The sequence below is a fragment of the Grammomys surdaster genome, unplaced genomic scaffold (assembly GCF_004785775.1).
Source record: "Grammomys surdaster isolate TR1022 unplaced genomic scaffold, NIH_TR_1.0 125947, whole genome shotgun sequence".
Classification (NCBI taxonomy): Eukaryota; Metazoa; Chordata; class Mammalia; order Rodentia; family Muridae; genus Grammomys; species Grammomys surdaster.
Genome location: NW_021620769.1, coordinates 681,751 through 707,946, shown reverse-complemented (window position 1 = coordinate 707,946; position 26,196 = coordinate 681,751). Strand labels below are relative to the sequence as shown.

The 26,196-nt window shown below is 41.4% G+C and overlaps 1 protein-coding gene across 1 annotated transcript in view; it reads right to left on the bottom strand.

Annotated features, from left to right (window-relative positions):
* Ttc29 (tetratricopeptide repeat domain 29) overlaps positions 1-26,196 on the bottom strand; it is a 184,827-nt gene that overhangs the window by 39,403 nt on the left and 119,228 nt on the right. Inside the window, exon 9 of the mRNA XM_028753402.1 lies at positions 23,049-23,277. Coding sequence (XP_028609235.1) covers positions 23,049-23,277 — 229 coding nt within the window. The remainder of the gene's footprint in view (positions 1-23,048; positions 23,278-26,196) is intronic.

Here is a 26,196-nt window from a genome sequence, read left to right as displayed (position 1 = left end):
AATTTTGTTACTGTTATGCACTGTAATCTATCTATCTATCTATTTATCTATCTATCTATCTATCATCTATCTATCTATCTATCTATCTATCTGTGTTTTTTAACTGTCTTAGGCAACCCCCATAAGCGTCTGACCCCCAAGGGTTTGTGAGGCACAGGTTGAGAACCCCTGACCTAGCCGGTCCCACTGCTTTATTGTTGTTATTTGTATTTAATGTCTTTAAAAATATTTTTTGAAATTATACTATAACTGCATTATTCCCCTCTTTCCTTTTTCTCCCCCAACCTCTCTGATACACTCCCCTTGCAGTCTCTCAAATTCACAGCCTTTAAAAATATTGCATACACATACACACACACACACACACACACACACACACACACACACACACACGCAGGCACAGGAACACAAAGATTGATTTCTTTTGCTGTTCTTGATCTTGGCACTGTCACTCCTTACATATGGTGCCTTTGAAATGTCATGGTAACCTTGGCATATCTAAAATGTTACCAAAATTTATAATAATACGCTAGTTGGAATTCTCCACTCTGTGTAAACATGAGCTGCTCAGCCTGTATAATGTTCCCTGAATGTATATGACCTCAGGGCTGACCACTTGCTACTGGGTAAGCAAATTGGTTTTCACCATTTTAAAAAGCCATCGGATTGGATTTCACGGCTTCTTTGTACGGGAGCATTCATCAACTGTCCAGATTTACTTTAGACTTGGCTTTTCCTTTGTCTTCCCACCCCTAATTTCATCTTAGAACTCTCCTCTGTGATTCCTTTGTCCTCCAGTGAGCAGTTTAGAATATGCTTCAGTGCAGCTCACACAGCTTGTTTTTCTGCAAATGTCTTATCCTGCCCATGGTCTTAAGGCTTTCTGTGTTTACCATTCAGGGTTGATCATGACTTCTCTTGCTAGAGCAAGGTCCATGTCCTGACTTCCGTTCTGTCATTTGATAGTGTGCCATCTTGTAGTGCTCTAGTCAAATCTTTGCCTTCTGGATGCTATTCAGATCTTTGCTTTCTTTGAAGTTCTGAAGTTTTACTCTGAGGTTTCCAAATTGTGGCTTTTTATTTTTTCCCTTGCTTCGACTATGCTCTGAACGTCATTTCTTGTCCCTTCTCATTCTCAGCCACTGGGCTATTGGGTGTCGCTTTTCTCTTATTTTCTCATGGTGTAGCTCTCCAACTTTTGCATCACAGGTATTTTTTTAAAAAAAGATTTACTTATTTTTATTTGTATTTGCATTTTGCCTGTATGTATGTATGTATGCATGTATGTATGTATGTATGTATGTATGAATGTGCAACATGTGTGTACCTGGTGCCCACAGAGCTAGAAGAATCTGTTAGGTTCCTTAAAACTGGACTTAAGGATGGTTGTGAGCTGCCATGTAGGTGCTGGAAACCAAACCTAGGCCCTCTGCAAAAGCAGCAGGTACTCTTACTCGCTGAGCCATCTCTCCATCCTGTCTGTTTACTCTGTCTTTGATGATAACTGTTTGTCCAGGACATCTTTTGTCCATTAACATGCTCCATTTTTTTCCACAATTAACAGTAATTTTATTCTGAGTGTTCTATTAGACACTCGACTCAAGGGACTAGTCTTTACAGCAAACATCAGCTCCAGAAACATGTAAAAATGCAGGAAGCACAGTTTAGAATCTCAGTTCCTCTGTTAAGCAACATAAAGCAGTTGGTGGGTCGGAGACTTGCCCAAGGTCTCTACATACTTGCCCATGGGAAAAAAAAAAAGAAAAGGGAAACATGCTCCATTTTTAAAGACATGGTTTTTACTTTATCAGCTTTCCATCTAACTGGATCTCATCTGACATTTAGCATATCTGTGAGGGTTTTATTAAAATTCCTTCTACATTTCATTCTTTACCATATTATTTTCTCTTTGGTATGAGCTTGAATTAAGAGAATTAAATTCTTTTGGTTTTTGAATATTAACTTAGTTAACCCGAGCCTACTTCAGTCTAGATGTCTTCGTACTTTGTACTCAGAGAGCACCTCACTAGGTAGAGAGGAGCCCCAGCATGATGACTGAGCTTTCTTTAATCAAAGGACACTATCTCAAGTGGTCCCTTAGCTTGACTTTGGAACAGCCATCTACTGAGCCAGCATACATCCCCTTTCATTCTAGAAGATGGTTGTGTGTCTGCCACAGTTTGGACCTTGCATGTCCTCTAAACGGGAAGTCTTTGGATGATTTAGGCTGTTCTTTAAGGACACTGTAGGATTCTGGACCCTTCCTCTTCTGACCATCTGTTTCCTGGCCTTGAGATGAATGAGTTTCCCACCTCGAGCTCCTGTCACAATGTGCTCCCCTCCCCCACCCTTCATGCCTGGCTGGGCCCTAACATCAGCGCATCTGCGTGATTGTGGGTGGAGCCTTCAGAACTGTGAACACGACAACACTTTTCTCTTCACAAGTGCTTGACATAGTAGCAGAAAGCAGACTGACACGTCCTTTGTGTCTGTCAATCTGATCTCTAAGGTGATGGTTTTCCTACTGCACAGTCGTAGCTGAAGCATTTAAAAGATGACTTTGAGAAATATCCAGTATGTCATCTCACCTAGCTTACCTTGTGCCCGCCTTTCTGTGAGAAGGGGGCTGTGTCCATCCATGCTCAAGCCAACACTGTTAGGAGCCATCCATCTCTCATGTGTTTCACAGGGGCGTTTCACCTGTGAGTCTCTTCTCTGTTTAACTATAATTTCTTCGCTCTCCATTGGCTCTTCTGTAAATCATCAGCCATCACCTCTGGGACCTTTCTCCCACCACTGCTTCTGACTAGGTTTCTCCTCTGAGACCAAGCTGACTTCTTTGCTCTTTTATAAGCATACACAGTCACTGTGGTTTAGGACTCTGGGTATTTTTCATCGAAGCTCTGTATTTTAGAAGTTTTTGAAATCATTCACCATATTTCAGTGGGAATAACATGGTGGCAATGGTTTTCATGGTGAAGCCACCACACTCTCTGGCCCTGTTCCATCACAGTCTCCTCAGGAACACAACTCAGAACACTACTCATCTTTCTTTTCTTCTTATACTCTTGGGCTTTTTTCATAAAGTATCATGGATTCCAGTACTATACATAAAGTATACACCCGCCCCACCCCGTCTTAAAATGTGATCTATCAGAAAGTCTTGGTCCTGAACAGAAACATCTCAAATCTCTCTGTTCCTCTCTACCTGACACTACGTAGGTGTCACTACCCTGTTGCCAGCCAAATTTTCAGAGGGACAATTTCAGAATGCTGTTTCAACCTTTTTCTATTTGTTATTCTTTTGGTAGGAATTAAGTTGAAATGTTTCCTTTCCACTTTGCACTTGGGGTTCGGCATGCTTCTGTTTTGACAGACTGCAGCGAAGAAGCATCCGAATGTGCAAGTAGGCCAAAGGCAGCTCCCAGGTTGGAGGCCGAGCTCTGTGGCAGAACGCCTGCTTAGCATGGGCAAGGTCCTGGGGTCATCCCCGGAAACAGGAAAACAGAACAAAGAAACCCAAGCAGCTGCTTCCATGCTGCTGATTCAAGCTTCAGCATGTCTGGTGTTTGTACCCTGTGTGTATACGGCTATACATTTCTACATCTGGGAGAAAATAAACTATATATACTGAATTCATTCCCTGAAGTGATGAGAAACTGAGTAGCCACACAGAAGCACTTAGAGACACTGTTTCAGACTTTCTTGTGGGCAACTGCTCTGAACAGTGAGGGAGGAGCTTGGTCCCACTACAGCTTGCTAAGAGTGAATTTAAAGAAAGTATACAAAAGTGAACATCTAATTTCACAATTATTGTGCGAACAGTTTAGAAAAGGATTCGGTACTAATTCTGGCACTCTCGGTGGATATTACTGTCTAGTTACAGATTGTGCTGTTTCCTCTACAGAGTGCTTCCTTCCAACTAATTTCCAAATTTTTCTGAATCATTTTTATTTTTCCTAATGTTAAAGTATAGCTTGAGAACATAATCCAGACTGATACATTTTACAAGACATTTGCATAAGCTTACAGACAGCTTTTGAAATATATTGTAAACGGAATTTAAGCAAGATATAAGGCATCTTCTTAAATTGGCTCCACTGCTAAAAATCTCAGAGCTGTAGCACTAGTTTTAATATTTAGCCAATTACCTAGATGATTTTTAAATAAAAGTAGAGGACTGGCTTATCTGCTTCATCTTTGTCACACTGGGCTGCTGTAGTCTGGGGTTTCAGACCAGGTTCTAATTAGGGAGATTAGGCACCGCGTGGCTGAGTCTGGCCATCACTCTGTTCATTCCATGGTCACTGGCTCCCAGCTATGGGGAGGCTGCCAAGGGCTCATTTTATTTCCTTTACATTGGTTCTGAATCTCTACTTAATGGAAGACTAACCTGGAAGCTAGTCAAAAATCAGAGTGAATTTATAGGTTTTCGTGCACACTGTAACCACCTGCTACTGCTACTGCCTTTAGAGCCCCTTATAACTAGATGGCTAGGGCTAGAAAGAGAATCTTAAATTCCAACAATCTTTTTGGCTGATAAAATGTTATATTCTACCCCCACCTGGGCTTAGTAATGACATTTATAGCTACTTAGGATTCTAGACCTGTACAGATTCTCAAAAATCGAAATGTTTTACAATTTGAAACTATTATGCATATTTTTATGTCCTTGTGAAGTGTCAGGGATAGTACAGAATCCTAACAAAAATTTTTAGCCCTAAAAGAAAGCAAAGAACAACTAAGTAAGATTAAAAAATAGTATCAATTTTCAGTAAAGAAGATAAAAGGAAAATACTGTTTAAAAACACAGTTAACTACTTACTGTCTTCCAAACCTCCCTACTTGAAACAAGTGTAACGTTACAGTTTGAGGTAGATCTTTGCAAATATTTCAATTATACTTAAACAGTTGTGAGAGAGTGGTTTTAGAATGATAAAATTTCCACGTGTTTTTCTGAATCTGCTAAAAACTATGTTTCTCCCCAAACTGAGCTTTGTGGAATTCTTTTCACAGTGAAAGGTCACAGTGTCGTGGAGGAGCCGTGGAGGAGCTGTGGAGGGTGTGGGCAATGCATTAGGCTGTTTGTCTTTAGGACAGAGTGTGGAGGCCGGGAGGTGGTGGTGCATGCACTTGGGAGGCAGAGACAGGCGGATTTCTGAGTTTGAGGCCAGCCTGGTCTACAGAGTGAGTTCCAGGATAGCCAGGGCTACACAGAGAAACCCTGTCTCGAAAAGCAAAAAAAAAAAAAAAAAAAAGGACAGAATGTGGGCAAATGAACCACACTCTCTGAGTACCATGTGGTGTTTGTATTCATGTGTGTGTTATAAGAATCTTCATTTTTTTTATTACAAATTCTTATACAGCTTGAATTGCTAAAATGCTTCACAAACTGGAAAATGGCACTTTCCATTTGCTTTTTCTAGCAGTTATCTCTTAAACTTGTGAAAACTATTTACTTAGCATGTATATAAATTATCATAGTTCCAAGGTTCTCATACTTACTTGTTTCAGTGTTTCTATATTAGTGTGTTTTCTGTTGCTGTTATGGTCAATCAACCATATGTAATGAACCACTGGCAACCAAGGAACACTGAGAACAGGAGAAACAGTCTTCCCCAGGGAAAAGCTCACCAAGTGCTTATCCAATACCAAACGGTCAGCCTGAAAACCTATATACAAGTACATTCTAAGACTGAACAAGTTGTATTTACATATTTAGGAATGTATGTATGTATGTATGCATGTATGTATGTATGGAGATATATGTAACAACAATTAATGAAAAAAGGCTTTGACTTTGAAAGAGAGGAGGGAAGGTTATGTGGGAAGATTTGGAGGGAGAACAGGGAAGGGGGAAGTGATATCACTATTTATATTAGAATCTCCAACAATAAAAGAAATAATTAGAAGTTACCAAAGGCTGGGTTCTTTATAAGGAATGATATTGTGGACCTATGGCTCAGCTTCTGATAAGGACCCATCTGGGCTGCATCAGATCATGGCAAATGACATCATGAGAGGGAAAGATGGCCCAGTAAGACATGAAGCCGGAGACACAGTGGCCAAGTCCTTTTTTTTTTTTTTTTTTTTTTTTTTAAATAGGAGCTCTCTCTTCATGGAGCTAATTGTGGCCTAAGAGAACCGTGTTAACCTCCTCCAAGGCCACTTTCCTTGATCTAACTGGGTCCTCTCCATCTCACCTCCTAACCATGCTGAACTGCAGCACACTCAGGAGCTGAGTCTTTGTCAGATTCCCTCCATGTCCACCCGCTTAATATGAATGATTTGCTCAGATGACAAATCAGAAAATACAAATCAGATGGCCAATGATGTTGGGATTGTGATTAGAATCCGAAGTTTTGCCTCTCCCTATAGGTAACCTCTTGTTTGCTTCCCAACTGATTGAAGTTTGTGAATTTTTGTGTGTCTCACAAGCATCAAAATCACCTAGCAACTGTTCAGAAATACACCTGACACTTTAAGTCCAGAAGAAAGTGCAACAGAATAAGAACTGATAACTGTGTGTGACCGGGACTGCTAACTCAGACTCCACAGCAATACAGGGCTTGACCCATCCTAAGCAAAGCATGCAGACAATATCAATAGTTTGATAACCTCATCCTGAAGTCAGCTAACTTGAGAATCAAGCATACATGTAAGATGCTTGAGAGTTCCTTTAAAAAAAGATTTCTGAAGCTGAGATTTGGAAACCACAATAAAATATATGGCCTATCCTCATAGTCCAAAACATAGGATGGTTGAAAAAAAATGGATTTGGAGTTTAAGATTAAAATCCTGAATTGTATGTGCCAGTCTGGTGGAATAAAATTAATGTGTGGACTGTGACATGAAAGATTTAATACAAGTGAACACTATATAAGACAAATTCTTTATATCTGGGGTTTGGTAGAACTTCATTACAGGTAAAGTCAGAAGCATGCGATTCCAATACTGCATTAGCTCAACCTGTTCCCCCACAGTGTAGGACTACCAGAAAATCAAGTTTTATCACAGCAGCATTTGGAAATGTTTTACCTTTGATATCTTGAGGAAATGAAATCTATGCAGCTACAAGCCAGGGAATGCTGCAAAAGTCATTTTATGCATGTGGAGATTACTTAAGGAACTCTCCAAGACTCATAGAAAGTAGACTTGGTAGTAAAAGTGAACTCGATAAAGATTCCAGCAGTGAAGGGGGAACTTTTGAGTTTTCAGTTTTAGAGAACAAAAATACAAAACAAAAGCCATAGGCAAACCTCAAGAGCAGCAGGCGAGCGCATCCAGGACAGTGCCCCTCACTCAGGAGGCTGCACGGACTGTGGGGACACACGGGTTGTGCAGTGACAGCATCTTGGGTGCAGCACCTTTATTCATGAGCCTTATGGGAAGATAGTGTGCTACAAGTCTAACTTTATGTTTATTCTATGAACTGATTCCTGAGAGTTACTCAACGCACATGGAAGATAATTCATTGCCCCTGCTTTCCTCCTTCTCCTCAGTAATACTTTTCTTTCTTACACTTCTCCTTCCTATGGCATCTTTATGCAGAAAGCACGGTCTTTACCCTGTGCTTTGACATAGCCTCCCTAGCATGTGCCCACGCCACACAGAGCATCCAGGAGGACAAGGATTTGACGTTTCAATCTTTCTTCATGGTTGGATTTCTGAAATGTGCCAGGCTCTGAAGCTCAGATAAAGCTCATCCTGAGACCCCAGGCAGGGAGACAAGTGCCCTCAGAGGGAGAGAAGTGCCCTCGGGGTTTTAGTAACATAGGAATCTGTGATATTTGTCTTCTACACTTGCAAAAATAGTACCATGTCTTAGGCTATAGCTTACCAAGTTAACAAATTCCTTCATCTTTTTTGTTTTGTTTTGTTTTGTTTTGTTTTTGTTTTTGTTTTTGTTTTTTGAGACAAGGTTCCTCTGTATAGCCCGGGCTGTCCTGGCACTCACTCTGTAGACCAGGCTGGCCTCAAACTCAGAAATCCGCCTGCCTCTGCCTCCCAAGTGCTGGGATTAAAGGCGTGTGCCACCACCGCCTGGCCTAGCCTTATTTTTTTTTGTTTTATTTTTTTTTTTTTTTTTAAAGAGAAAAAGAGAAAGATGGGTCCACAGATCAGTGAAAATTTCAGGAAGCAATTAACTTCGGTCTTTACCTTTTTACAATGCATATAACTGGCAACTTAAGATGTATAATCCCTAACCTTCCTCAAGATTCAAAGAAAATAGATTCAGCCACTAACACTGGTGTGTAAGCCAGCTTTCTCCACTGAGAAAGGACTGAAATCTCAGTTATAGTACAGCATAACATGACTGAGTATACAAACAGTATTCCATATAATATACACAATACCGTACACTATGTAAGTCCTACAGTTACCATACTATTTGCTGTATAATAGAGGGACACTGTATTAAACCACATCATATAGACAACGATAATACATAGTAATACAGGCTCCCATTATTTTCCAGCATCTTTTGAGAAGACAGATGGTAAACATTTTTAGTAACTTAAATTTATCTTTGTTAGTACCAACATCAAAACAAAACAAGGAAGATTGTGGGTGTGCTTCTGAAGTGCCTTTTAGCCCTGACCTGGTCATCTACGTGTCCTTGGTTGGAGCTATGACCTCTATGTTCCTGTCCTCAGACACAAAGTTGAAATCCTAACTCTCAAGCTGACGGTGTTATGAGTGGGAGGGAGCTAGGTTTCTCTGCCTCAGCAGGCAAGGGCACTCGGATACCTCTCCTTTGCTGAGTTTGTTCTTCCATCTTTCCGATGAAGGGCAGACTGGAAATCAGGGCCTTGTGTATAGTTACTAGAGGTCTTCATGAGTATTTCCTTAGTTCTTCCCTTTACCAGAGTAACTAAATTCATATTATTTATGAATTTATGGTTGAAGAAGGGATGCAGATAAAAAACCTGTGTGATGTAACATGAGGCCATTGAGTTTGCAAGGACTCTAGGTTCAAACCCACATCAGATGGGTCAAAAATCAGATGGGTCAAGAATTCTGTATGTTTGGATGGGCAGATGGGGGACAGCAAAGAGAGTGAGGAGAGACTATTATTTCCAGCCATGTACTGACTTTGTCAGTGAGTTTACAACTCATTGTGGGAGAAATATATACATCTATGAAAGATGGCAACAGCAGAAAGAACAAGCTGGTTGATGCTGGCTGGAGCTGGTTGAAGCCAGCAGCATCTGACAATGGACAAGGAGGGATTTCTACACTCAAATAAACAAGAGATCTCAGAAAAAAAAAAAGAGCCTCTTGTGCTGTAATTGTCAGTCTGCTTGCCTCAGCCACACCATGGGAGGAGAAGGAGAACAGCTGTTAAAGCCCCCTTGCTTGATGACGCCTCTTTGGACACAGTTATTGGGGCATTAGAGAACCTTCCTTTCCCACAGTCTGACGAGTCACCTCCTTTGCTCATGCGTCCTGTTTTCCAAATGATCAAACTTTTTTATTATAGTTCTCAAAAATCATTTCCAATAATTTTTGTTTACCTTTTGAGCTGTCTGCTTGCAAAACCAAAATTGTGGTCAAATAATAAGGTCATTACCATTTACTTTCATGCAAAGTAATGGCAGTCCTTTTTTTTAATGGCTAATCTAAAGTTAGAGTTTAAGCATTTCACTGAAGGTCAGTAAATGGGTATAACTGAGAAAAATCACATTCTTTCCAACATCATTAATACAGGACAGATGTATGTGTGCACATCTGTACCTCTTACAGATGCATGTGTGCAATCTGTACCTCTCACAGATGCATGTGTGCAATCTGTACCTCACACAGATGCACGTGTGCACATCTGTACCTCACACACTCTCTAGGATAATAAATTGGGATATAAGGAGAGCTTTTTCATGAATTGCTTTCAAGCCTTTATGCTGTTTAAGATTATCTGAGAAGACATCAGGCCATGGTGTTAAAGCAAGATGGCTCCCCTCTGCCCCTCTGCTGCACAGCATCTATGAGCTGTAGTCCCTTGCAGGTATGTGTGAGGTGTAATGAATGTAGGAGGATGTCGTGTCTGCTTCCCTAGAATAGCATGGGATTGCCAGATGACGTTCTACGTGATAAGCCTATGTTTGAAATATGTGCTTTACATGGATACCAAGTCAATTTCTAGAACCTAGTCCATTCCACTGACACTAGCTAAAAAGGAGCACTTATAGCAGTGTTTCTCAATCTGTGGGTCATGAACCCTTTAGAGGGCAAACGACCCTTCCACAGTGGTCACCTAAGAACATGGAAAATGTAAATACTACATTATGATTTGTAACAGTAGCAAAATTACAGTTATAAAGTAGCAAAGAAAACATTTTTATGGTTGGGAGTCACCACAACATGAGGAAGTATATCAAGGGGTCTCAGCATTTGGGAGGCCAGAGAGATGACCCAGGTAGTATAATTTCGCCATACAAGAATGAGGACCTCTGCATAATCCCGTGTGAAATACAATACTCATGGAAAAGGTTGGGCATGGTGGCATGTACTTGTAATTATATTGCTGGGAAGGTAGATATGGGATGATATCTGTTGTTCACTGACAAGCCCCAGGTCCTAGTGAGAAACTCTGTCTCAAAACCAAACCAAACCAAACCAAGCCAAGGCAAACCAAGCCAAGGCAAACCAAGCCAAGGCAAACCAAACCAAACCAAACCAAACCAAAAAGAAAACAAACAAACAAAAAAAAACACTGTAACACTCAAGACTGACATCTATGTACGTACACACACACACACACACACACACACACAAATCTGAAAAATATGTGGCTTATGTCAACCTCGCTTGGTTTACAGACATGGATGGAATCATAGCACCGTGTTTTGCTCCTCTGACCAGCTTCATTTCCAAACTGTTCCCAAACCAGTGGTCCCACTGCCAGTGTTCCCACTGCCAGTGGTCCCCTGAGCTCTCCAGCTCTGCCCCCCAATAGCAAGTATCCCACAAGGAGCCTTGTCTTCATCATCTGAGATTTGATCGGCTTCCCAAGTCTTCAGGTTATTGATTTATCTCCAAAGAAAAACATCCTTTTGCTTCTATTGCTTATTCTAATACCTGTAGACATCTGACCAGTACTATGAGCTAGTTCCTGGAAGATAGTGCAAACAAGTGCAAGAGAAACAATCAGTCATCTGAAAAATCTGCATAAGATCTAGAAGCTGATATGTAAACTCAGGAAACCAGTCTGTCCTTTGTAAGGAAAAAAAATCGAAGAACTGGGAATTGCATACTAACGGAGACAGGTGCTATGTTTGCCAATAAAGACCTAGGATGCAGCATGAGTCTGAGCATCTCCAGGCTTGTCTAGCCAGGATGAGAACTTTAAAACAATGTGAAGATCTGTGCGGTGAACACTGTCTCACTGTGTCCGGACACAGCTTAGCGGATCATTTGGGTTGTTTGAAATTTATTCCCTCAAACACTAAAAACGTGACTAAAAGAATTTTATTCAAAATACTGCTCGAAAAAATTATGTGAGATAGTTGAACATTCACCTATTATAATACTCACATTGTTTTAAAAATTGTGTGTGTGTGTGTATTTAGAGATAGCATATAGATAGTTAAGATATTTAAGCCAAATATTTGAGTCCTACTCACCAAACTGGGGAAACTGGTTTACACAATTGTTTGCTTAGGTTCAAATAAGTCCCATATACTGAGGTTTTCTCCTATGTGTGTCGGTTTTTGACAGCTGTCAGTTTACAGGCCTGACTGCTTTATCTGGGCCTTGCCAAGGCCACATTCGTATCTTCTGAAAATGGGCTGTGAAAGCTGCCGTTCCCGTGTCCCAAATCAATTACTGCATTCTTAAACTGGCAGTGTGTTCATCTGTGGGCACAGAGGCAGCCGGTGGGACACCCTAGGAGTATAATGTCATGTGTAGCTGGGAAGAGGGGGGAGCACCTCCTGCTTAATGGGTTGGTATTAAGTAGGTGGGAATGGCTTCTAATTAGCCAACAATTGCTGTGTTTTCTAGTTCCCCTCCTCCTGCTGGTCACCAGCTGCCAATCGGCCCTCATTTCTGGATTTTTTTTTTTTTTTTTTAGTTCATTGCTCATTGCAGTGGAAGCCTTTGTTTAAGAAAGAGGGCTCCCAGGGTCTCAGCTGTCTGGGTGCAGCTTGCAGCCTACGATGAGTAGCAACTGTCAGTTTATTTTATCTCAACCTTTTCATCATCCTGCTGAAACTGATCGACTGAACCCACCTGAGAGACCTGAGGATTCAGTACCTACAAGTCATTAGCTGGGACGATGCAGCCTTTTGCTGCAGAGGAGTGAGTCAACACACTTCCTGAAATGCAGTCCACCTTAACCCCATGCTGCCCCTGGAAAACACGAGAAATCCAGCCCCTTTGTGGTTCAAAGCTGAACTGAAAGGAAATGCTTCTTTTCACGTACATATATTTTGCTTTGGCCAAGGGACAAGGACTGTGCCTCTGTCACATGTTTTGCTACAGTGATCTTCCTCCAGGGAAAACACATACAGTAGTATACAGTGTTATTCTAGCCACAGGTAGAGCAAATATAAAACTGGACAACATTTTACAGAATGACTTTCTAACATGAGGGACTCAACCCCACTCTTTACAATTATTCAATGAGTGAAATTGGAGCCTTATTTTGTAAGCATGTGATGTATGATGTTGGGTTGTTTTAATATTTACTTAGTGTGTAGTGTGTGCAGTGTGTGTTTGCATGTGTGTGTCACAGCACACATATGGAGATCAGAGGACAGCTCCCAGGAGTATTCTCCTTTCAATCTAGGGGTTCCAGGGATTGAACTCAGGAAGTCAGGCTTGGCAACAAGCACCTTACTGTTAATACTGAGTCATCTCACTGGCTCTAATGTAGCTTCTCTGTGGGGTTTCCTGTTTCATTTTACAATTAACCGGGGACAATTTTCCTGCATAAATAGTTGGTATTTGGAAAATAATTCCCTAAAGGAGCCATGTAACTTGTTAGGTGAAGAATGCATCTAATGAGAATAAATGTCATGACAAGAAAACTCTGCTTGTAGAGCAGGGGTATAGAACACAGTGAAAATCAGTGGCCGGCCAGGCTACTGGAGCTGGTATGTCTTTTACCACTCAGAAGTATGGAGTGGCAGATGGATCATAGTTAGCCACAGTCAACATGGGTAGAGCAGCTTCTTAGCGTGTAGAAGAAAGCAGATCACGTTAGGTCAATTGAGACAGGGTAAGTAGTGACTCAGGGCTGGACCCAGAGGCGGCAAGTGTTCAGGGAACCCTACACCACAGTCAGATTGGCTCTGAGTGCAAACCAGGGGGGATACTTGAGCATCTAAGGCAGTCACTGTGAGGACAAAGGCATCACCAGAAGGGCTCACCACATCTCACATGTGACTTACAACCACTTCCCACAAAACCGATCTGCCAAGGGATGCTATGCCTTTAAGGAAAACAGTGTAGAGATATCACCATGATGCAAAGAGCTGTGTACATTTAACCAAGGGAATGAGTTTGGAGATGAGAAAACCTTGTTCTAATAACTTGTTCATGGGTTTATATAGTTTAGTGAGGTGGCTTATAGTCATGAGGAAAAATTAATTGTGTGGTCAGCTAACATATTAAAGAAACCTAAGAACGTTCTCATATAAAGAAACCTAAGAACGTTCTGTTCAAGCTTGAACAGAATAGAATAGAAAAGCAGGCTGATACATCTCACCATTAGAAGCCTGTATCTGTTATTTCCCAAGGCCCTAGAACACTCATTTACAGTAACTGTATGCCAGCCTTATAATCTTGGTACAAGTGACCCTTATATTCCACCTTGAAAAACTGCTCAGGGCTAATGTGAAGTTTAAGTTTAAGCCACAGGTCATCTTAAAATACTCGTGTACAATAGAAAATGCAACAGATTGCCCTGGTTCACTCAGGGACACTTCTGACTTCAATGCCGGTTTTTTGTTTTTTGGTTTTTTGTTTTGTTTTGCTTTCATTGTTAGGAATCTCCTACTTGAACTGTGGAGACTGGACAGGGGACTACACAACAGAAGAATGGCAGACTGCTTCCCAGGAGACACACAAAAGTCAACTAGTGTGGTGGCCTCCAACCTCTGGATAGTTCAGCTCACATTTCTAACAAAATTCAAAGCACTTGCTGTGGTTTACAAGGACTATTAACCAGATGGCCTCAACTCCTTCCCCCTCTCCGTTTTTGTCCCCCTTCATTTTCCTGCCCCTTTGCATCCTCTCTCCCCTTGTCCCTTTCCTTCCCGTTGCTCTTTCCTCCGTCCCCCTCTCCCTTCTCTTCTTCTCTTCCTCTTTGTTCTTCTCTCCCTTTCCCCATTTTTCTTCGTTCCTTCCCCTTCCCTCATTTCTTCTCTCCCTCTCTCTCCTCCTTTCATGAGTCAGGCCAGTCTTTCTTGGATACACCCTCCTCAGAGGAACTTGCCTTTTCCTTTCCCGTGTCTGCTTTGGGGGATTTCTTGGAAGTTTCTATCTAGAGCAGTCCCCTGCAGCACTGGGCTCTCTCTCTCTCTCTCTCTCTCTCTCTCTCTCTCTCTCTTTCTCTCTCTCCCAGACTTTATTCACTTAGGTGGGAGGTGGAGAGGTACGCTCACTGCATATGTTAGGGAGAGACTCACTTTCCCACCTTACCCAACAGACAGCAGGACTCTCACTTTGTGAATGCTCCACTTTGTATTGGGAGCCAGGGTGATGTGGTGCTAGTCAGAACCCAGTCTTGTGAGACATGGCCGAACTGTAAAACTTCCTTAGTATGTCCCATGATAATACACTAACCCACCAAAGTATATACATGGTTAAAAGCCTCTTCCTATGGATTTCTCACATAATCTTGGATTTGATATATGCAGACCTGAAAGATTTGCTACCTGCAATTTTATTTGGGAGTCACTCTCCTACCCCAGGTACTAAGTCTATATACATATCTATGCAGACCTAAGTTCCCCTAAGTGTGACTACAATTCTAATCGTTGAGTTCTCTCTTCAGTTTGATTTATTCATCAATGCAGGTTTCCAATCACAGGTATATTTAATTTCTGTAGATAGCATTATTTTATTTTTCTTTCTTCAAATAGGTTTGCAAAGAGTCATGGAAATCTTGAGGATAATCTTATCTTATCTTTCATGAATTACATTTTACTGAGAAGGCTACTCAGTAGAAAGTGAAAGTTAAAAAAAATTCTGTGTTGGTTATAGAAAGTGACAAGATTGTGCATAATTATCTATGAAACTACACTTGCTTGAGCTTGAAGAATTTTAGCCAGGAATGCTTAATAACATTTGCATGGTTAAATGAGACAGCAGAAACAATAGGGAAGGCCTCAGGGCAGGGTCATCTACTTAATCATCCTCTTGGATTTTCAACATAATTAGTCATATAATTGTGTGCCTAAACTTAGTGGATCCATGTAAGTAATTATCAATTATTAAAAAGCAGTGCTTGTAATGTTTTTCTCTGCTTCCTGCCAATCAAATTACCAAGGAACATACTACGTTCATGTTTCATCACATAAATTTTCAAGCAAAATGAACTGTGAAGCCTTGGGTGACGGTGTGAGTGATGGGTCTGTGAATTCACTCAGATGAAGGCAGCTAGTTCAGCCACATGGACATCTGTGTTTTCAGGGAGTGTTCATGCTAGCCAATCCTAGCATCATTGGAGGATTTGACAATGGTACACAGTACCATAGCACTTCTGAGCGTCCAGGAAGCAGGAACGTTCAAGTTCAAGTTCAAGTTCAAGTTCAAGTACGTTCATAGCGACTTCAAGATTCATTTCAGAAGCACTGACACTGTCCAGGAAGGACTGGGGCTAAAAGGAAAGGATATACGTGCATTTTGTCTTATTATATTCTGGCCAGTGTTTCCTTTATGGTTTACATTGTGCTCAGCCCCGGGAGGCTGCCATCATCCATGAGGAGGTAGGTGTAAGTCCGTGGATTGATAGTTAAGTCAGTGTCACTTCCGAAGTACTGAAAGGAACTGCTAAAACAGAAATGGTCATTAAAAACATCTTGTTTTCTAGTAATTATGCCAAAGAGTTGAAGCTATAGAGCACTCCCTCCTGTCTGAGAGATAAACTAGTCCTGCCTAGAAAAGAGGATGCCGAAAAGTTAGCCCTGAAACATACACACAAATAATGTCATACAGACCAGACAAGCTGTACTTAGGAATTTAGGAACACACACACACACACACACACACACACACACACACACACACACACACGTAATAACAGTTAATGTAAAAAGAGTCCACAAATTTGAAAGAGAACAGGGAGGGGTACATGGGAGGCTTTGGAGGGAGGACAGGGAAGGGGAAATGATGTCATTATATTCTAATGTCAAAATAAAATTCATGCTCAAGGGGGATGGATGATGTAATCATATTATGATTTAAAAATAAAAATACTGTAAAAAACTTAAAAAACCAAGTTAAAAAAATATAAGGATCTTAGATAAGAAAAATTTAAAGAAAAGTAAATTCTGGAATTAGGTTATAATTCTAAAGGAGAATTCCTAGCTGCAGAAGGTTTGGGAAGAATTAGAACCCAAGCAGCAATGGTGGGTTCCTTCTGCTTTTCAGAAGAAATTCTGAAATGAGACAGTAACAGAATCATCCTAACAGAGCTTTACCAAAGATGGGTGATGTGTACCTAGAAGAGAGGTACCATGTTCTCAAATTCTGCCAGTGGTAGAAGGATTCAGCTACATTCATAGGATGTCTGACACATGGCCACAGGTCAAGGAACATAGCTAGACAGAGGACACAAACATTTCTCCAGCAATCAAACAAATATGACCAGTCGACAGTCAAATGCAGACTTTCTGTTCTGGTGTTAGCTCTGGTTTTGTATGGTTGAAACCACCTAAACATGGTCCATAAGTTTCTCAAATTACCCGAGATAACAACAACAACAACAACAGCACCCAAAACAAAACAAAACCAGAGCCCAGGAGGGAGGTGTACTCTGTGCCCTGGGAAGTTAAACCTGGTCACACTGAGCTCCGTGAACGGAACCTAAAAGAGGGATAGTTTTTGTCTGAGCAATCAAGAATTCTCTTTTATTGAACCAAGGCAGCAACAGAGAAGGAGATTCTCAGAGTTGGGGGAAAAACAAAACAAAACAAAACAAAACAAAACAAAACAAAACAAAACAAAACAAAACAAAACCACCCACCTCTCAACCCAGGAGAGTAGTATTTCCCAATGAAGTGAATTTTAGCTTCTGGAGAAATACTTTATTTTTTAGGATGTAACTTGCTACTTGCATTGTAGGACATGGATGAAGGCTGGGAAGTGTATTTGAATGAGGAAACTGGAAATCCACACTCAAACGCTTCCTTTTTTCCTTTTAGAGTTTAGTTACAATTAAGTCTTGGCTTCTTTTTTTTTCCAGACATTCCCCATTTTGGCATTATGTTTGTTTCATTTACATGTCAGAAGGTGCTGAACTCACAAAGCTTTTCCTGAAGCTTGTGAGAACCAGAGTCATAGGATTAATTTAAGTAAGGTCAACAGAAGGAGGGCATATTTTGGTTTTCTTTTTTTTTTGTTGTTTTTTTTTTTTTGATGGGCATCAGACACACAAGGATGGATTTTAATGCTTTTACCCCATTTGTCTCATCCAGCTTGTGTTTGCTGTGATTACAACTGAGAGTAAAACAGTATTTTAAGAGTTTTTACCTTTAAAAAACTACAGGCAGACCCATGGACTATAAATGCACACTTTGCAAATTGTCCTACACAGAGATGGCTGGCTTGGAAGCCACTGGAAAGGATCCTAAAACTTCTGGAGTTAGAGGGGCTAAGGCAATATGGAAACCTGTGTAAGGTGTGGAGAGATCAGGATCCTATCCGTCTTCTCCTAAAAGCCATGGGCTATTAGACCCCAGGGTCAGACGCCGGCTACCTCCTTATGAGCATTGGTAAGGGAAATCCAAGAGATCACCCCACAACAAAGCCCACCACTCCTACTCGCTCACCAGAACTAGATGACAAGATCCCATTGCTGAAGGTCCCATACCCCTTGACTACAAGACAGGTTTAGAACTAAACTGGAAGCCTCTCTGCTGCTGACCACCTTTTATGGAGCCGAAAGGGGCTATGCAGGCTGCTCTGGGAGAAAGGGTATCAGCAGTTCCAGTCAGCTGTGGATCCTGTAGGCCACAGTATCATCCTGTCAAACAAGGTGTATGGCCTGAAGCAATAATGGTACGACTGTTATAGCAGTAACTAAACGGTCATTGAGGAGATACTGAAGTGGCTGAAGTAGCAGAATAAACTCTATTTTGTTCTTGAGACTCCATTCTAAGTTAACTTCCCTTAGAGAGACATAGCCAATAAAGAGGCAAAAAACAAAACAAAACAAAACAAAACAAAACAAAACAAAACAGCAGACAGATTTCATCGTGTCCTCCAAACTCTATTTTAAGCTGCTCTCCTTGGAAAAGTTACGGTCTAGAAAGCTATTGTCCGCTTTCCTTGAAGCGATATGGCCCCCACCCCTGGGCTCAGGGAAAGAGACCAGCATTCCTTTACCCTCTCACGTAATGCCAAGGCTTAGAAACTCCCACTTGTGATTTTTTTTTCTTTATAAACTCCCTTTACCTAGAGCTGGGGGTTACTCTCCTTCCTGGTCTATCAGGAGGATTTGTAGCCCAAGATCGAGCTTGAGTTAAGACTCTCATGTGCTTGTATCAGAGTTGGGGTCCGTGGTGGTCTGTTGGAGGTCTCACCAACTAGACATAACAATATGAGGCTTGCCTCCACTTGTGGGGAATCCTTGTTTGATAATGTAAATAATGTAAAATCTCATGGTTCATGAAACCTTCAGCCAAGTGAGGAGATTATGACAACTTATTTGTCATAGCACCAAACTGCCTTCTAAGTGTTTACATTTATACCATATACAACTGCGAATCTCAGCCTTAGTCAGAGCCGCATCTCTTTATAATGAACGGTGCAGTTGCCTGTCTGCTCAGGGTGCTGAACCTACCTGACAGTTGAGTGCTTATCCCTAACAAGACATGCCACTCCCTCAAAGGACTAGGGAACATGGCAGAAGAGGGTGCAGAAAGACAGTCAGAACACAAAACAAGGAAGGAGGGCAGTGACTTGCTAGCCTCTGGCATGATACCAACAACACAGTTGCAACACAACGCAATCTCACAGGACCTTTGGCTGCACGTAATTGGCCTGCCAACAGTGACATGGGTTCAGTCAGGCTTGGGAGGGTCCTACCTCTCCTCCCGAACTGTTGGTTACTGATGGACTCTGGAGGAGGGGAATGGATCCTTTGCAGTTAGTTAGCCACTGATAGGTCTACTGGACTCCAGTGGTTAGTTCAAAACCCATCATCATAGAGACGACCCTGGTTAAACTCAGTGACTCACAAAACAAAAGGACATGGAAGGGGGGAAGGGACTTGCTGGGTAGAGGAGATATAGGGGGCTGGGCAGGAATTCAGAGAAGGCAGGGGTGACAACAGCAAGAGCATATATGTATAAAACTGTCAAAGAACAAAGTAAAAGTTTTTCTTTATAACCCTGTTGTTAGCCTGATAATTCCATGATTGTCTCTTCATATTTCTGGGCACTAAGTACATAGAGAAAGTCCAGTCACAGTAGCCTATGAAGGCTGTGTTATGAATGTGACCTTTGCATGTGCCTTAAAAGGGTGAGGTAAGCCCATGAATGAGAAATGAAAACAAAATTTACAGTAGAAAATGACTTGATACCAAACTCTGGGTGCTTCACCATGAAGTGAGAGCCGAGAGATCAAGGCACAACATTGCTTGTTTTACTTGAGGAATAAAAGTCATAAAACAGAGATGATAATTTTTCCACCCATGTAAACCTTGACACGACGTCACATGGAATACAGTGTGCTTGTGTTCCAACTAGCTGGTGTACTCATGTGCTTCGGTGCTCAGGGTTCGCATCTTATTTCTCTGATGTAATTCATGTTTGGCCTCCATGAGAAGGTGCATGGAAATCCTGTTACACAATTCTCACCAATGATGTAGCTCACAACATTGGTATTTATACAGCTGCAGCTGCACGCAGGGGTTGACACTGCTGGTAAGCTGAAATAGGAAAGCTTTCGTTTCTACATTGCAGTGTCTGTGACTGCAACATGAATCACTTTTTTCCACTAAAACAAACATTTATTTGATTGATATCTTAGAAGATACCTTAGCTATGGGAAGTAAAGGATACTCTGGAGAATTCAGCAGAACTTTGTAGACCTTTGAGCTTCCCAGAACCAAATAATTAAAGTTGCCCCAGGATTGAGTAATCTTACTGAGCTGTAATAAAGTTGATTTTTTTTTTACCCCCTCAATTGTTAAATTTGGGAGATTCTTAATGTTGGAAGGGGAGGGCAGGTGGTATGAAGTCATTCTGACCGTCTCCTGGTATTTGAAGAGTCTGTTTTCACTGGCTGTGTTCTGTTGGAGAGGCACAAGATGACAGTGGCTGCTGGTGAGTCACCATCGTATTTCATCTGTGGACCTGGGTCTTTCACGCTCAATTCCCTTAGGGGGTCATGTTCTCTGCTTAAAAGAATATTGGCAGTTCTTTGAGCTAATGATTTGTTTGGAGGATGGAAGTCTCCAAGGTGCCAATAACTCCACAGCTTTCATAATGTAGCTTTCAGATCTTTGATCTGTTTTTTTTTTTTCTCTGAATATACGGGACCTTCAATAGCAAGATTAAAGATGCCTCTTCCTACAAGGAAGGTGAAAGTTGAAAACTTAAAAGCTGCTCAGTTTTCCAAATAATATTTTTGTACTTTTTCATTTTGTCAACATCATGTTTGAGAAGCACCTTCCTTCATTCATGTGGTAATTGGATGGCAGTCCAAGTACTGTGGTGTCATAGGCTTCCCAAGGAAGCATTGGACACATATTTAAAAAGTGCTTAGTGCCAACTAGCTTGTGGTCAGGCTTAAGAAGCCATCTTCTATTTGATTCAAACATTTACTTGGGACCTTGTAGGTGTCAAATATCATATCTCCTTCCCTAGAAAGTATCAAGAATTTGGAATGTGTGTCCCTATTGCTCCTAATTGAGCAGTTAATTAAAAAAAAGTTATGGTACAAGATGGCCTGGAGAGAAGTGAATGCCACGCACTGAGATCAGAGAAGAGAACACACTCAAGAGGAGGGGCTTCAGTGGGAGTGGCTTCTTCATCGAAGGATGCGGCTGCACCCGGAATGACATTCTCCTGGCTGAACTGAGCTGGAAGGAAGATAATCAACAGGAGTTGGTGTAGGCGGAGTGTGTGTAGGGGGCAGACAGGCATGAATTGGGTTTGGAAAGGTCAACAGACCTTTAACCAGAATCCAGCGAAGAGACAGGAGTTTTAAGCAGAAAAAAAAAAATGAAGAATATGCTCAAAGAATTTTAAGGCAGATTTTAAGTGTACTCTGAACTAAAAATTCACGTACGCAAAAGGCATGTTTAGTAATTTCCTATCAGTTTTGTCTCTAAGCAGAGAAGCTACTCTTGACACTGTGAGATGTGTCAGCGGAGTGATAACTCAGTGCCTATTTACATGTCTGAGCAATGGTTATCTCCCAGTCCACAGGGACGTGGCTCATCCCTGCACAGAGCTCTGAGCCATGTGAGAACCACAGATGGACAGGATTTCTATAGCATTCTGAAGAAGGCCACACACCATGCTGACCATACAGAGATTTAGTATCTGAACCACACTGGGCAATGCACAATTTGCTTCTGCTACCAAATCCTTCAGAAGACAATATATGCGCTCAGAAAAAACATGAGGAACTACAAATTTAAGAGGTATGGATGAACAAAAGCAGAAGGGTTTTCAAAAGTAGAAAAGAAGGTGCTGGCAGACAGACCTGGATCTTATTAGAGGAACAATCCCCTCACCCATCCCCTACCTGGCAGAATTTTTTTCACAGTATCATCAGGATGGTGAGAGTTTATTTAAGACAAACCTGAGATGCTGAGCTGCTTGGCTTATCCTCTGTGGACTGAACCTTTACCTGAACGGGGATCATTTCCCAGGATTAGTTCCTGATATTCCAGGCAGAAGATGTCAAAGTCTAAGATGGAGGTAACTCGGGGCTGTGAAATAAACTCTCAAGTAACTGACGGTGAACCACACCTACAAGTGGCCAACTCATGATTACTTTCTGATATTTTGGGGTAGTGGAGGGCATGGAAATTCACTCACCAAGTATTTACAGGTTTTTGTCATTGTCTTACTGTGTGACTTGGAATGAAGCTTGCCCTCATTTCGTGAGGCCCCAGCATTAACTGGGGATTACTAACCTATATCTGTAAGGTCTTTCCTGCTGTATTTACTGTTTTATTCTATGGTTGAAACAAACACGGAAAAGAAATCTTGCCCCCTCTCAATTATCTAAGTTTGGTATTCAGGGTGGGCAAGATGGCTCCGTGGGTAAAGGAACTGGCCACTCTGCTTGAAGACCTGAGTTTTATCCCTCAGGTCTAATGACACTAACTTTCCAAGTTGACCCATACACGTGCTCTGGTTGTTTATAATAAAATAATTTAGTTATTCCCAAGACAAAGTAGTATAAAGAGACACTGCTATAAAATATTTCCCAAATATCCAAATTCAAGATAATAAAATAGTATTAAGTACTATTCGTAGAGTACATCATATATAGTAGTGTGTCTCTATAGCTGCTCTAAATCCTGTATGGCTGGATATTATTAAAAAACATAAGCTGATTATATATGCCTTACTCCTTGTTTTAAATTATTCCTAACAACTGTTTGGTGCATAGTGTGGCCTCTAAGATTGCTGGGAGTGACAGATTGATTACTAGGCCAGACCACTCCCACTGTTTTATGCTTCTCTTAAACATTTCCAGTACTCGAGAGTATGTCCAGCCTCCAAGTAGTAGTGAGTAAACAAAGATAAAATTACCAAGCAAGTTCAAGTCACCAATGTGTGAATAAACCTTTCTGGCAAATGCCTTAGCCACTAAGAATGACACAAGATCTAAAGTGTTCCAGGAAGCAGCCTTACCCAGAATTGGGTCGTACTCGATTTGAGTTCTAGTCTCCTTCCAGGACAGCAGGCAGTTGAGGCTCTCCGTGTCGGCAGATTCGATGTACCCCTTCATCGTCAGCATCATCTGGTGGGCTCTAGCTATCCCGAAGTGCACTTTGGTTTCATCCATGAGTGCCATTTTCATGAGTTCCATTGCAGTGTTGAAAGCTTGTTGGAAGAACTCAGAAGCCTTGCTGTATTGCCCCTAGAAAGGAGAGAGAATAAAAGTCACCTTTTTTATTTCTTACCCACAGATTTGCTCACCTCGCCTCAGCACACCCATTTTTGAGGAGGGCAGACTGGCAAGCTGGCTTTCCATCAGAAAAGGCTGTCTTAAGTCGACAGGTGAAACACAGGAAGTGCCAATGCAGGAGGAAGTAGCAGGAAATGTGAACTGATTGCCACTGATTTCAACAGACTTTTACTGATTCCATCACTGTATTTATCCAGTGAAATGTTTTCTGTTTTCATTTGTGGCAAGAGGGCGTTTGATGCAAAGCTAGTAAGAGGAACTGAGGGCCTCGTGAATCTTGCTGCTTCTGGTCCTCACTTAGCGTTCCTAAATGCACCTGCCATTGTTTACCCGAGAACATGGGAGAATCTACACGTGATTGTAACATATGGCTGAAACACAGCAAAGGATTGTTTAAACATCTATGCCTTTGCTACTAAGTTCACTGTAGCATTTAAAATTTTAGAAATTTAACATTTTTTCTTTTGTGGTCCTCCTTACCTATCCTAAAAGTTATTGTTCAAATAATAGCATTTGCCTTGTGCATAGAAGCATCAAGGCCAGTAGCAAGTGCTTTATATATGTCATTAGATGTCATGTGTCACCTTTGAGGACAGTGAAAGAGCATCTCCTTTCTTCTCCAAGCCCCTTAAAATCTGCACACAAGGTTTTCCTTAAAGAAGAATTGCTTCCAGTTTGACCTATACATGTGGAGACGCTTGAGGACAAAACTTCTATTTTTCACGGACTTAAGGCACGTTGGGGGTTCCCATCTCTTTCTCTTATCAGCTTCCCAAGTTTCTACTTCCATAGCTGTGTGAAGCCCAGGTCTAGTTATCCACCGGTACGGTCCAGGGTTCTACAGCATAGCAGGAGCCTGCTGCTCACACCAGCCTGTTCTGTACCTGGGAAATCATTAGGAAACACTCAAAGGCCCCCCACACAAATACAAAGCATGATAAAAAACAATGTTAATCTCCCTGATTTGTTCATTCAACAGTTCCTATGTACTAAAAAACCCATACTGTAAACAAGTATAAAACCAAATAAACAGAGAGGCTGCGGAAGGCTCAGTAGATAAAGCGCTTGTGTTGCAAACAGGAGGCCTGGAGTTTGAGTTCCCAGCACCTAGAGAAAAGCTACAGCTTGTCTGCAATCCCAGCATTCTTGAGAAAGACACACATGACTTCGACCCCTGGCCACCACATACATGTGCAAATGCACATATATGTACCCACACAGATGCACGCGCGCACACACACACACACACACACACACACTAGAAGAAGATGTTTAAAACACAATTGAGCATTCCTTTCAAAAGAAACTTTTATAGGAAAGATTTTGCAATAAAGATTTTTAAGCCATATTCCCATACCTTGTAAAAGAAATGGGAATTAGAAGCACCATGATTGTGTCTTCATGCCACATGCTAGCACAGATGGAAGCAGCGTCAACTCCATAGCCCTCCATGCAGTTTTGATGAGTGGTCATAAGGAAGTCCTTGCCCAGGCGAGGAGTGGCTGCTCTCACATGTAGCTCATGTGACTAACACTGTATGTCCTGTGTCCATAGAGTAGACTAGGTGGACGCCCTATTCAAACTATCCCTTCTGCCAAATTTGCAGATTGATGTGGATTGATTGTGTTATTACTTATATTGTATAAGTAATAACTGTTGCTGTAAGTGATTCAGTCTTTCATTATTATCATAAAATGGGATTTATAATGAGCAAAGATTTGATTAAAACCATGTCAAAGGTTGCATCTGTGTTCCAGTTATATGATTGAGAACCATGACAAATACTAAAGATGATGAAAACACAGATTATCTTGAAGGATACCAATGAGATAGGATAAACTACAGGAAAAAAAATTCACAATTTGGCAAAAGATAGCCTTAAAAGCCAAATTAAACAAAATTGCAGCGTCTAATTGCTCCTGTTGTATTTCTGAACCTTAGGCTGTTTACTGATTTCAGATGAGAGTTTGAATTCATTTGCTCAGTCATGGGACAATCACTGCATGTAAGGTTGCACATCAGCCAGCCATACTCAGCAGTGAGAGCAAGAAGGACTGGCACTGCAGCAAGAGGAGGATGCAGGAAAGCTTGAAGTGTTGATTGGGCCGTATTTAACCCAAGTGCCTTTTCTCCCTAAGGCAGGATTACAGTTAGGTAAGTATTCTCCCTTCAAACCGTGCCTTGAATCCCATCTTTGGATATACAGACAGCTGTTATAAACCAGTGAAGAATCCTCTACGACACTGTCAGGTACATGCAATATTCATTCTTTTCAGATGTTATCATTTTTTAAAAACATACCTTTGGGAATGAGTTTTCCTTAGTGTCTACTGTATTTCCAGATTCTTAATTCTTTGGAAAAGCTTTCTATGTAAATTTAGTCTCCTCTAAAACTCTGTACAACCATCTAAAGTTCATCTTTGTTCTCAAGTCATCTCTATTATAAATTTCTAATGATTATAGAACTAGTTCTGACAGTCTTAAATATTAGCTTGGGATTGTGCTGCAAATTATAGATGTACCAATGCATTCATGAGAAGACAACCTCAACCAATGTCCTGAAAATCCCTGACAATTCCAGAGTAAGCCCTCAGTGACATCATAGACCTGGAAACAAAGCTTATCATAGAACTTTCATGCATTATTCTGTTTCCTATCAGGCCCTCCTCCTTATTTAAAAGTCACCTATCCAATAAGCAAACTCAAAATAAATGGGTGTTTTCTCAGCACTCAGGGAAAATCTCCCTCTCCCTCTTCCCCTCCCTCCCCCTCTCCCCCTCTCTCCCTCTTATCCCTCTCCCCCCTTTCCCCTTATCCACCTCTCTCCCCCTCCCCTCTCCCCCTCTCTCCCTTCCCCCACCTCTCTCTCCT